This window comes from Culex pipiens, chromosome 3 (genome assembly GCF_016801865.2).
Source record: "Culex pipiens pallens isolate TS chromosome 3, TS_CPP_V2, whole genome shotgun sequence".
NCBI classification, from domain to species: Eukaryota; Metazoa; Arthropoda; class Insecta; order Diptera; family Culicidae; genus Culex; species Culex pipiens.
In genome coordinates this window covers 74,675,968-74,687,692 of record NC_068939.1, presented here as the reverse complement: position 1 = coordinate 74,687,692, position 11,725 = coordinate 74,675,968, and the positions used below count along the sequence as shown (strand labels likewise).

Here is an 11,725-nt window from a genome sequence, read left to right as displayed (position 1 = left end):
ACCACTGAAAAACCTTTTTTTTCAACATTTTTATTTTTAAAACCGCTGTATCTTCACAAGGATGCCGAAAAACACGAGCTAGTTTGTTGGTCACATACTTAAACACACTCGGACATTTGTTTAGTTTTCGATTCTGAGTCAATATTTACGAAGTTCTTAAGAAAAAAAAAACATTTTTCTTGCAGGATTATAGCCTTACCTCAGGTAAGGAAGGCAAAATACCTATTTCCGAAATATTATGTTATAAAGAAAAGGATAATTAAAATTATACAAATGTTAAATTTCCTAACAAATTCATGAGGTTTTTCTACATGATTTTTGAGTAACAATGCTCCAATAGTTTGTTTGTTCGTTTGTTGTCTACTCTCAACAAACCATATTCCGCGGAAAATATATGTCCAATATGTTTCAACCCATTATTTCCGCTCGGGTTCATTCGCTTCGCCAATTCTACGAGTTTCCTTGTGTTTCTGCTAATGAAATTGAAATTTATTGCCCCGGCAATAAATCTCGCGTTCGCCAGACGACTGCTGCGTGGCCACCACGTGGCAGCACTCCCACAACTTCAAGGTCGTTAAACGGCGGCGGCGACACGATGGTTGATTTCTCAGAGGGGGGCGGAAAATGCGAGACAAATTAATTACTTTGCCTCTGTGCTAGGTCACTTCCGAGAGTGTGAATCATGTTCTTTGTATGTCTGATACTTACCCTTGCAATTAAAATAAATTCGAGGTATTTGTGATAATTTTAAAGAAAAGATAAAAGTTACAGCACTTGACAACTAAATTTTATTTAAACCACAGATTCATCGACACTTGAGGAAGCACAACACTTTAAAGCTTTTTTGATTTTTTCGTTTGGGCACATTACGCATGAGTATAAGACACTTAAAACTAACCTGTGCGAGGGCTAACATCACTCAACCGTTCCACTCGGTCATCTCGACGGCTCGCATCCGGGCACCCACTAGATCCTCGAGCACCGCACGGTGGGCACCAGTTGCCACAAAAACCTCCATCACTGACAGAACTGTTGGAAAAAATGAGGTTGAAAAATCATTCTTTTCTAAAATTTTGCTGGGAATTACCAAACAACGACATCATGATGAAGATCACGAGGTAGAGATGGAACTGGCCCCCGTTTAGGACGCACTGCACGACGAACCACACCGTCAGTGCAGCTATCACTGTCATCTGGCCGTACGAGAAGTACTTGAAGATGTTTATCATCAGAGGGCGGTGCTGAATTTTAACAAATTGAACTACTCTTCTAAAAGTTTCAAAGTGGTGAAAGGGCTAACTCACCATACCCGTTCCGATCATCCAGAACAGGGCGAACACGATGTTTAAGGCACACGGTGAAGTGATCGAGACGGCCGCGATCCCTGTGGAACGAGAAAGTGCTCAAAATCATGGCTCTACGGACACGGGCTAACTTCACTCACAGTCGGTTACGATGGGAACCGCGGCCTGGCTCAGGATGACCAGAATGAAGAAAATGTGAATGCATCCGAAGATGTAGGTTAGGATTTTGTAGTTTCTACCGGAAATCATGGCTGCTGAGGTTGGGCGTTGGGTCCATCTGCGGGAGAGAGTTATTTCGAAGGTGTAGTCGAGTGAAGTTGGATGAGATGTTTAGTAAAACACAACAAATGATGATTTTTCACTCTAAACATATATTTTTGGCATGGTTGCATAAAATGGCACTGTAAAAACACTCAAACAAGTGGCTGGAACATGACCGTTCCCTCCTGCAGTGGAGTATACTCCAAAAGAACCGCCTTCAGTCCACCAGAGGCGATCATCGCTTCCAGTCCAAAAAGAGCTGTCAAAAACAAAACAGTTTAGTTGGCAACACATCCGAAAAACCTCAAAATCCCTAACCTATCAGCATGCAAGCCCCGTGGGCGGCCATCCTCAGCTCGTGCCTTCCGTGGACCACCAGTCGGTACGTGTAGACGGCCACCAGCAGAAGGAACACAATCTGCACGTACATAAAGATCAGGAACACCCTAATAAAGGACGGCATCCGCTTGGCCACGCCCATGATGAGCAGCACCGCCAGCACGATGTTGGCCATGCATGGCGAAATCAGCAGGTCGGTGGCTACTGTGGAGGAGGGCAACGAAATCCGTTTGACAACCAACTAACAAAAGGGCTAACTTCACGTACCTCGAGAGCGCGCCGGAAGGGCCACGTTCACGATGATTTCCAGTACGAGTGCGATGTTCGCGATGGCCGCCAGGTAGCACAGCAGCTTGTAGATCTTGTGGGATAACATGGCGCCGGTGGTTTAGGGGATGTGCGTGAGGTGAGCCCCTGCAAAGAGCGCTGATCAGTTGTGGTGAAGGGCAGGGGGTTAAATTTTGTTTTTAAATTCTAGCTGATTTAGTACGGGGTTAGAAGCCAATTGGTGCGGGAACTGAATGAAAAGTGCAAATAAATGACGAATATGTAGTAAAACTATTTATTTAGGTAACGATCGGTTATTCACAACTACACAGATCACAAGTATCCTATTGTCTGTAGATTTTCGTGATGAATCTCCTCCATCAGCAGTTTGTAGTAGTCGCCAGCTATCCAGGCTTCGGCTCCAAAGAGTGCTGGAAAGATCAAGTTATAGATGAAAAACCTGTAGAACAATTTTCTTCAAATTTACCAATCGTAATTGCCAAAACCAGAAGCATGATGATGTAGCTACTTTCGTGCTCCAGAATGACTTTGTACGAGAAGACCGAAAGGATGCAAACCACCACCATTTGGAAGAAGATGAAGCTTCGGAAGATTCGCACGTACATTGGACGACGCTGCAAGCATTGCAAGATTTTACAAGATCCCCTTCAACCATTTCAAAATCCTACCTGATAAACGCCAACAATCAGCAGAATTGCCAAAACTATGTTGGCCAAGGCAGGTCCCACCACAAACCCAAAAGCTGCTAGAACAACTGCAAAAAAAAGGGCAAACCTTATACCAACTAGTTCAACCCAGAAGACCCCGCAATCTCACCACTATGTTCAACGGCTTCGTCCTGGTCCAAATTGGCCAGGGTTCGATCTTCAAAAATCGCAAAGATGTCATCCAAGTACTCGGTTAGCAAGTCAAGCGCCAGAAAGATGTTGATCCCCGCGAAGAAATAGCACAAAGTTTTGTGGATTTCCATCGCGCAGGAGCCGAATTGAGAAGTGTGGTAACGGAACATTTTGTCTAGAGTAGGAAGTGGATGCTAGAACAAGAGAATACAGGTTGGCTGGTAATTGAATTATTAGCAAAAGTGAGTTCAAAAGCTTGTGATATGATCGATAGATGAGATATTGTTTTAGGTTCGAAAGTGAATGAGATATTAGTGAAATGAAAACAAAACGTGCAAAAAAAAAATCCATTCGGAAAATCGAGGCTTCAGATAATCGCATCTGGACTGTGGCCAAAATGACGGTTATGAAATACAGTCCAGACTCGATTATCCGAAGGCCTCGGAAAAAATCACTCCGGATAATTGAATCACGAAAAAAAAATTTTTCGTCGTCTTGTTTTTTATTGTTGAGCTTGAATATGACCCCAAACATGCTCTGAAGTGGTTTAGATTTTCGTATAATCGAAACTTCGGATAATCGCGTCTGGACTGTATCAAAAAGAAAAAAAAGCTTTTTGTAATTTAAAAGGCAATCAACTATTCAAATTTAACCAAAATTGTGTCGCTGAAATCGAATTTGATGTAGATTTTTTTTAAATACTGAATTTATTTGGTCATGTTCAAGATACATATTTTCGAAAATTGATTCTTTTTTTGTATTTATTGGAGTCTTTTTTGTTTTTTTTTTTGAATCAATTTTATTTGTACTTTTTCTATGTCCAAATAAGCCATTTTGCATAAGGGTTATTCCATGTCAACTGAGTAACTAACTAACTTGGAGGGAACGTTCATCTATCGATAATTAACAGAAATTCCAAGTTTTTTGCTGATTGGACCATCCCTATATTTTTGGTAATCATAAATTTGCAACTATTTGAGGATGCATTTTATAGATAATTGTCCAAGGAATTCGATAAAAATAAAATTTTAACCCTTAAATGGCCACTAATATTATATTTTAACATTCTAAGTATTAAAATTCAGTTTTTACCAATTCCTTATATTTTTATTTGTTTTATTTTGTCACCATCGTATTCCTCGGACAATTTTACATAATAATCAAAAAATACTTTTTCGCTCGTAGGCTGCCATTTACACCAAAACAAATATTTCTTCAAATGTCTTTCGACGTTCCATAGGGATTAAGTTGGGCTACAATGTCCTTTCATTAGATTTGGCCAAAATTTAGAATACACCCAGAATCCAGGACTGTCTCATTGTTCCCCACTCATTTCAGCCCATGGGTAACAATGAGACACTTTGATTTTTCTTCAATAAACTTTTCAAAATCGATGGAAATCTTTCAAAACATGAATTAAAAGTGATTTTTGGCATATTTATAGAGTTTAAACTTCATTTGACCAAAAATACATAGTTATTTGGTATTAATATATGGATTTTACAAAATTTAAATACTTTTTAGTGTAACTTTTGTTATTAAAAGTTTCATGTTGGCAAAATTCCTCTAAAATGTTCAAGGCAAGTCACCTGCAATGGAACAATACAAAAACATGATGTTTTGCTAGAAAAATGTTGATTTTCGTAGAGTGTCTCATTGTTCCCCAGCTGTCTCATTGTTCCTGCCAAGTGCGTCTACAATGAGACAGTTGAATAACTCTGGCTTTAGATGTAGGATCGATCTCATATTTTGGTCAATGATAGAACACATTAAAAGAAAGATAATGCAACTAAAAGCTCATTAAAACATGCTAATGAAAAAATTAGAAAAATCGTTGAAAGTTGAAAATCAAAAGTGTCTCATTGATGACTACCCTACACTATCTCGCCAATAGTTTATTTTAGTTTTAGGTTTACATTGATTATTATGTAAAATTGTCCGGGGAATACTATGGTGATAAAATAAAAAAAAATTAAAAATAGAAATGGTCAAATCTGAATTTTTATACTTTAAACGTTAAAATATAATATACGGGGACACTTAAGGGCTAAAATTTTGATTTTTATCGAATTCCTTGGACAATTTTCTATAAAATGAAACCTCTAGAAATTCTCTTGCTCAAATAGTTGCAAATTTGTGAAAAATTGTTTAGGAAATCCTCAAAAAGAAAGCGGTGCCAAAAATAGAGGGATGGTCCAATCAACACCACACTTGGGATCTCTGTTTTTTTAATAACTATCAATAGATGAACGTTCCCTCTAAGTTTGGTCCCAATTGGTGAAGGTCGAATCCAAAAGTGTACTCAGTTGACCTGGAATGACCCGTATATATTTTTTATTTATTTTATTGTTAATTAAAAAGTTTCTTCATACAAGTCTCCATAGGATGTTGGCAGCTGATGTCTTCAGGGGTGACTTTGAGTTTAGAGGGTTAGATTGGGTCTTATGAATTTCAGCATTTTGTATGACCCAATGTCACCCCTGGTGACGGTATTCAAAAATCTGTATCTTGAGAGCGGAATTTCTGATCGCTTTTGTGTATTCGGCAAAGTTGTAGATATAGCTGATAATGACTTCTCAAAAACAAAAAAATGTTTCACTAAAAGAAAATTACTATTTTTGGACGTGTGCAAGATAACAAACGAAAAAATTTGTCCAAATTAATTTGGCAGTGTTGCCAATTTTTCTAAAAAAATATATTTTTTTTAAAAAGCACGAAAAGTCGAAAAGTAGTTTGACTTAATTTTAGAAGTATCAATTTTTAAATCAAGTAAACTTAGTTTTCTTTATTTTTTATTTTGATAACGTGAGTTATTTTACCTGTTAGTTATGAACAAGCCTGATAAAAATTTCTGAGAATATCAAAATATATCCGAAAAGTAACCTTTGAAAAAATCAAAAAGCTTCAACACATTGATAGTTGGATTAATGAAAGATGAATTTGTTAAATTTTCTGATATTTCAAATAAAAATATTTTCAATATGTTTAATTCAACACTATAATTTCATAAGGACACAATTTTTATTTTGGAACGTATCCAATATATTGTTGATTTTAAATAAAATCCCATTTTGTAAAATTAATTATCCAAAAATGGTAGGCTGGTTCGACCTTAGCGTGTCCCAAAAACACGAAGTCGAGAAAATCAATGTGCTCTGTTCTCAAATTATAGATAATCATGTTAGAAGCAACTCATGCATGAAAACTTTCAGAAAAATCGTTTACCATGTTCCATGGGCATTTTTTTAAGTCAGTTTTTACAACAATTTCACCAACTCTCCTTAGAAAAAATGGAATATCTTTAAATTTCAAATAGCCTATACCATAAAATGATGGTCTGTGGTATACTTTTTTTAAATCTTTTCTCCCGGTATTGAAAACAAAAATTTCCTCATCTGTAAGAATACATGCATCTTGTAAAAAAAATCCGACAAAGATTTTTTTCTAAGCAACTTTGAAGTTTCATCAACTCTGAGCTGAGGTATTTCTGAAAATGTTTAAATTAATCATCTTTGGCATACAATATTAAAGGAAACTAAACCCTAATTTGAAGCGAGGCTATGTCGCATCTGTTTTAAACATAATTAGCTAATCCTCTAATACTTAGGCCACCTGGTGTTGATTTCTCATGGCACACTTCGTGCTGAATCAATGAATTACTTTTAGTAAATAACTAATTGATTGCATTTGTCTTTAAATTAAAATTTTAATGATTTTCTTTTTTTAAATTTGAAAGAAGTAGCATTACTTTTGACAAATATGTAAAAATAACAGTGCTTTCGACCTATGACTTTTCGTGTTGAGAAAGGAATGGGAGTTTGAAATAAAGAAAAGTCATTTTTAAAATAAGATTTCGGAAATTGTTCTTTATCCCATCAATAACGGTAAAAAGCAACAGTTTATTTTATCAAGAAGGTGAACTAAGTGGGATTCTCCAAAATAAATCAGCCCAGAAGTGTACGACAAACATCAAAAATTTATTGCTACAAGTCTTACAGTACACACATCACTTTTACACTTTAATCTTTGGTCCACAAAACGGGGATGATTACACGGTACGCAAAATAATAAACAAATCTGGCAGCACTGTCCGAGTGCGACAGCACCAATAACATTTCGCTTAAAACTCATCGTCTAGTTCTGGTTCCTCCTGCACAACCACCGGCGGCTTTTGCGTGACTTTCTCGTCAAAGTGCTGTACGTCCACCTTCACCACGTACAGCAGAATCAAGGCCAGACAGATCAGCACGAAAATAGCTCCCAGCTGCACCCAGCTGAATATTTTGACGGCCTTCACCAGGTCCGGCCGTTTCTGCGATTAGAAAGAGATTTTTTTTTCTGATAGTTTTCATATCTGAAAGTTGGGCAAACTCCGCTCTCACCAGAATGATTCCAAGGATCAGGGTCACGACACTGATCAAGTTGGCCAGACATGTGCCGATGATGATGACATTCGTGCCTAAGGAACGCGGACGCGATTAGTCTAGAACTAGAAACTTCCACGGACAAGGTGGGAACTCACTTGTTGGCAGGTTGGCAATCGGGAACACTTTGGCGGCGATGGTCACAAACGTGACAAACAGACAGATGGCAAAGCTGTACAGAAACACCCGGTGAAGCCGATTGGAAGGCATGTTTTTTTTTTTTGTTTTACGCGATTTGTTTGGAATTGGCCAGAGATTTGACACTTTAAGACACCGACGTGCAGCTAGTTCACGCACGAAAACATTCACGGCACTCCACTTTGAGTATTTTTTGTGGTGCGGTTGGCAGCATTGGGCAGCTGTCAAAACCGGCGAAACGCAGTGAAACGCGCATGTGCGTGCACGGCAGGAGATAAACAACAGAACCACGATGGACGAGACCGGCGAAAAGCCGGGAACGAAGGTAAACAGTGATGTAAACAAGAAATCGTTACTGGGACAAAGGGGAGAACGATAGGCGACGTGGGCATGTGGTTTGTTATCACGTGACAGTGTTGCCAGTTTATAATAGTTGCGGTTAAACATCAGAATGTGTTTTATGTTTAAAAGATCTTTTGTATTCGAATTAAAAAGCACTCAAACGTCAAAACTGAGTTGTCAAACTTTAGTAACATTGTTTACATTTCGACCTCTTTGGTCGTCGATTTCCGAGCACAGCTGTCAGTCGTTCCAATTAGCGAATTTGGATACGCTAATTCGAAGAAAGGTTTTTTTGTTAAGCCTTAGTTGTGATTGCTTTAGTATTATTTGTAACAGTGAGACCATATTTCCAATAAACCATATTCTTCTCTATCACAGAAATATTTCAATCACATTCCTGCATCAATCGTGACAAAACGTGTTTGTTTACAAACACGCGTTCATTGCACCCCTTTTGTTCCTGCTTACTCACACGTATGTGTTGAGTTCAACGGTTTGTTTTGATTTCGTTCTTTCGTTGTCTCCCTCGGGGATCTTCACCGTAAACACCGCCACACAAAAACACACTTTAGCAAACCAAGACAGACACGCGCACCCCGATCAAGCTAAGCCGCGTTGAATGACACGCACACAGCGAAACGACACTACTGCCTGTCAAGTTCTAAAAATATCCACCGCCGTCTTTGACGGCGGCGATGATATTTTTCTGCACTTTCTTCCCTTGAACCTACTCGGATTCGCTTAAACAAAGCCTACTCGGACAGGCCAAACTTCAAACTCAACTGTCACACCCGGGCGAACACTTGGGGCGTGAAAACTTACCTAAATTAATATTTAATAAGGCGAATCGGCACTGCTTTAGCAATATATCACACGACCGAGTCGCACATTTTAATCGACTGAATTGTACTAAATACCCACACACCAGGAATAAGCGGCGAGGAGCTGACTTAATTCTCCGTACGACACGAGCGCAACAACTGTCAGATGCGGTGTATTTGATTCAGTCTGGGCGAGTGTGAAGACAGAACGGAGAATGAACTTGATTCTGGTTCATCGCAGCAGGCAAGTGTTGCGAATTGATATTTGTGTTCGTGTTTGCTTTGATGTGACTCAGAAATTGGGTCATTCGTTCGTTTATGATTCCAAGAAAGTGAATTTAGGAAAACCCATGACTGTTTCACCAAAGAGAAGGGAATACTTTTTGGTTTCACATCCCAAATTTTAAATGACATCTGATTTTTATTTTGAAAAGGTCCAATAAACCAAATTTTCAGTTTTTGCTTTTTGGGTGTTTTTTAATACCCTGACTCATGGCGGTTTCAATAACACCCAAAAAGCAAAAACTGAAAATTTGGTTTATTGGGCCATTAAAAAAAAAAACTCCAGACATTTAGAAATTATCACTTAAAAATTTAAGAACTTAAGAGCATTATACACATTTTTGGCACATTATTTAAATTTTTTAAATAGAATTTCGCATTTTCTATCGCAATTTTTAAATTATTTTTTTATTTGAATGAAACTTGTCCATTTGTATGACCTCGTTTTTCGATCAAAAATATTTTAAAGAGATTCTAACTTTCCAACCTTGCTCTTGCAGGGTTTTGTCACTCGATTGGACCCCGATTTGACAGCTCGATTGTAACCCTGAGAGTAACATTTTGCCTTCTGTATCTTGAGAAGGGATCTTCTGTTCGATTTGGTTTCTTCAGCAAAGTTGTAGGTTATGATCAGGACTTTTCGAAAAAAAATGTACAAGGATTTTTTAAAAAGATTTTTCTATTTAACTTTTAATATCTGTAAATCGAATTTCTAAAAAACATTCTTTTAAATTTTCGATTTTTGAATATAATTCAGGGTAGGTACTAAAAATACATACAAATACAGCATTCAAAGGACGTGCATCATATCAATTCAAAGTATTTTTGGATTTGATAATTTGTCAATTGGACAAGAGCCGATCGAAAAACAACATTGTTTCCAATTGGTGCTGAGGACAGGTTTAGGGTAGGTTTTTCGAAAAAAAATCTGTACTAAAAAACTACTTAAAATTAATTTCTAAAGAAAAATTGAATTTGCAATTTTAAGTAACTTACACTTTTTAAATAAAATAATCCGTTTTCAAACGACAACTACTTCAATGTATCCAGGTTTTTAAGCGAAGATGGCGTTACGAAAAGTGCACGTCAAAAATGGCCAAATCGCGTAGTGGTACCAACATTAGAAAAACAAGTGTGGCTGTCATGTCATGGCACCTTTTTTTGTAATGTTGGTACCTCTGCGTGTTTTTGGCGATTGTCCACGCTCCAAAAAAAATAAATTTGGACATGGATAATAGAGTTATCTAAGGCCGATCTCACGCACACTTGCACACCATTTGTTTTGCTGGCAGGTACAAAATTCAACCTCAATCTTTTTCGTGTACGTATACGCAATACATGCGCACGTAGATAACTCTATTGTCCACGATAGGGAGGGAGGGTATGAGAATACCAAAAAAGTGCCCACGTGGTTTATGGATGGTCCCTTAAAAAAATATTCTTGAAAGAAAAACGCCTCTGAAAAAAATATTTATGAGCTTAAATTTAAGTTTTGAAATTGACTTGAAATATGTTACTTTCCTTATGGCATATTTCAGACCAAATTATAAAAGTTTTTAAATATTTTTAATTGAAAAGACCAGAAAATTTTCCTTTTTTTTTAGTTAAAATTGCAAATCGGGCCAATAGTTTCCACGAAAATGGCAGGTTAGGTGACACTTAAAATAAAAATTATTTTCAACGATTGTGAAGCTGTATTTCAGAGAGTTCCAGAGAGAAAATTTTAAGGAAATTTTCGCAGCTTTTGATGTTCTTTGTTTGGCTCTTTTTTTCAAAAAAAAAAAATGTTTGAAACTCAAAAAACCTTAAAAACCAAAATTAAAACCGAAATGTAGCTATAATGTAAAAAGGGGATTTTTTCCAAAAAATAGTGAAGTACTTTTCGATTGCAAATTTGCTTAAAAAACCCAGATCACAGTGGTCTGAGAAGTGAAATTAGTAGGAAAAAAATATTGCTGCTTCGGGGAAGCATTTTAGAGCTTTGGTATTAAAGGAACATTTGATCAGTACAAAATTCTACGACCCTTGGTCATGACGATACTAGGGTGGTCAGTTTTTCAAAATCTTTCTCTGCACCCTGATGAGATAGGGACATACTTTATTCGGCAGTTATGTAGTGGTAACCATTCTGAACAACTTTGCTGAAGACACCAAATTTCTATCTCTTAATCTGTTAATTCTACAGCATTTTATATCAAAAGTGCAAGGGTTTACCTGTAAAAAAGTGTTTTTATTCTATAACCTTCTTGCATTATTTTTGGCAATTTTGGTGTCTTGGAAACATATTTGGAGGACTAAAAAACGCGTCTTTTGATGGAAGAACGAAGTCGCTATCTTGATTCGTTCAAAAGTTTTAGCAATTTTACGTTTTTAAATAAGCCTTTTTCAAATATTTGTATCTTCTTTTGGTGGAAACAAAATAACATTCTGTTTGTTTCATTTGAATGCTTAAGACTTCTTCTTTATGATGATTTCAAAATCTTATGAGGGTTTTTGGACAACTCAAATAAAAAAATTGTTTACAGATTGTTATTAATATTTTTTTTCAATTGGGCTTATACGTAACTTTGTTTAATTTCGGCTTTATTATCTTAATATTTTAATGTCCAGGAGTTTTTCTAATCTTATATAAGCTAAATAAAGGCCCCAAAAATGTTTGAAACTTTGATTTTTATATGAAATTGCCA

The 11,725-nt window shown here is 36.9% G+C and overlaps 2 protein-coding genes across 11 annotated transcripts; both read right to left on the bottom strand.

Annotated features, from left to right (window-relative positions):
- Positions 1 to 765: 765 nt before the first annotated feature.
- LOC120422436 (uncharacterized) lies at positions 766 to 8,945 on the bottom strand. Of its 10 annotated transcripts, none has more exons than XM_039585865.2 (5): positions 8,758 to 8,930; positions 1,445 to 1,581; positions 1,305 to 1,384; positions 1,088 to 1,241; positions 766 to 1,029 (listed from the first exon to the last, which is right to left on the bottom strand). In XM_039585865.2, exons 2-5 carry the CDS (start codon positions 1,551 to 1,553, stop codon positions 920 to 922), a joined length of 453 nt encoding a protein of 150 aa, XP_039441799.1. In that variant the 5' UTR covers positions 1,554 to 1,581; positions 8,758 to 8,930; the 3' UTR covers positions 766 to 919. The 10 variants fall into 10 exon arrangements, with proteins under 10 accessions (XP_039441799.1, XP_039441800.1, XP_039441804.1 ...); XM_039585866.1 differs by lacking the exon at positions 8,758 to 8,930 and adding an exon at positions 8,408 to 8,728; XM_039585864.2 differs by lacking the exons at positions 766 to 1,029; positions 1,088 to 1,241; positions 1,305 to 1,384; positions 1,445 to 1,581 and adding exons at positions 2,451 to 2,602; positions 2,659 to 2,806; positions 2,861 to 2,946; positions 3,009 to 3,225 and having other exon boundaries at positions 8,758 to 8,945.
- On the bottom strand, positions 6,988 to 8,140 carry LOC120422435 (uncharacterized). The gene is made up of 3 exons (XM_039585860.2): positions 7,554 to 8,140; positions 7,414 to 7,490; positions 6,988 to 7,343 (listed from the first exon to the last, which is right to left on the bottom strand). The coding sequence occupies exons 1-3, from the start codon at positions 8,038 to 8,040 to the stop codon at positions 7,152 to 7,154; spliced, it is 756 nt and encodes a 251-aa protein (XP_039441794.1). The 5' UTR covers positions 8,041 to 8,140; the 3' UTR covers positions 6,988 to 7,151.
- Positions 8,946 to 11,725: the final 2,780 nt, after the last annotated feature.

Bases quoted from the DNA above. Each gene is read 5' to 3' on its own strand.
- LOC120422436 (XM_039585864.2), bottom strand. From the start codon at position 3,201: ATGTTCCGTTACCACACTTCTCAATTCGGCTCCTGCGCGATGGAAATC. The intron at 2,947-3,008 runs GTGAGATTGCGG...TTTTTTTTGCAG, and splicing joins CGAAGCCGTTGAACATAGTG to TTGTTCTAGCAGCTTTTGGG. The intron at 2,603-2,658 runs GTAAATTTGAAG...TGATCTTTCCAG, and splicing joins GGTTTTGGCAATTACGATTG to CACTCTTTGGAGCCGAAGCC.
- LOC120422435 (XM_039585860.2), bottom strand. From the start codon at position 8,040: ATGTTTAACCGCAACTATTATAAACTGGCAACACTGTCACGTGATAAC. The intron at 7,491-7,553 runs GTGAGTTCCCAC...CGCGTTCCTTAG, and splicing joins GATTGCCAACCTGCCAACAA to GCACGAATGTCATCATCATC. The intron at 7,344-7,413 runs GTGAGAGCGGAG...TTCTAATCGCAG, and splicing joins TGATCCTTGGAATCATTCTG to AAACGGCCGGACCTGGTGAA.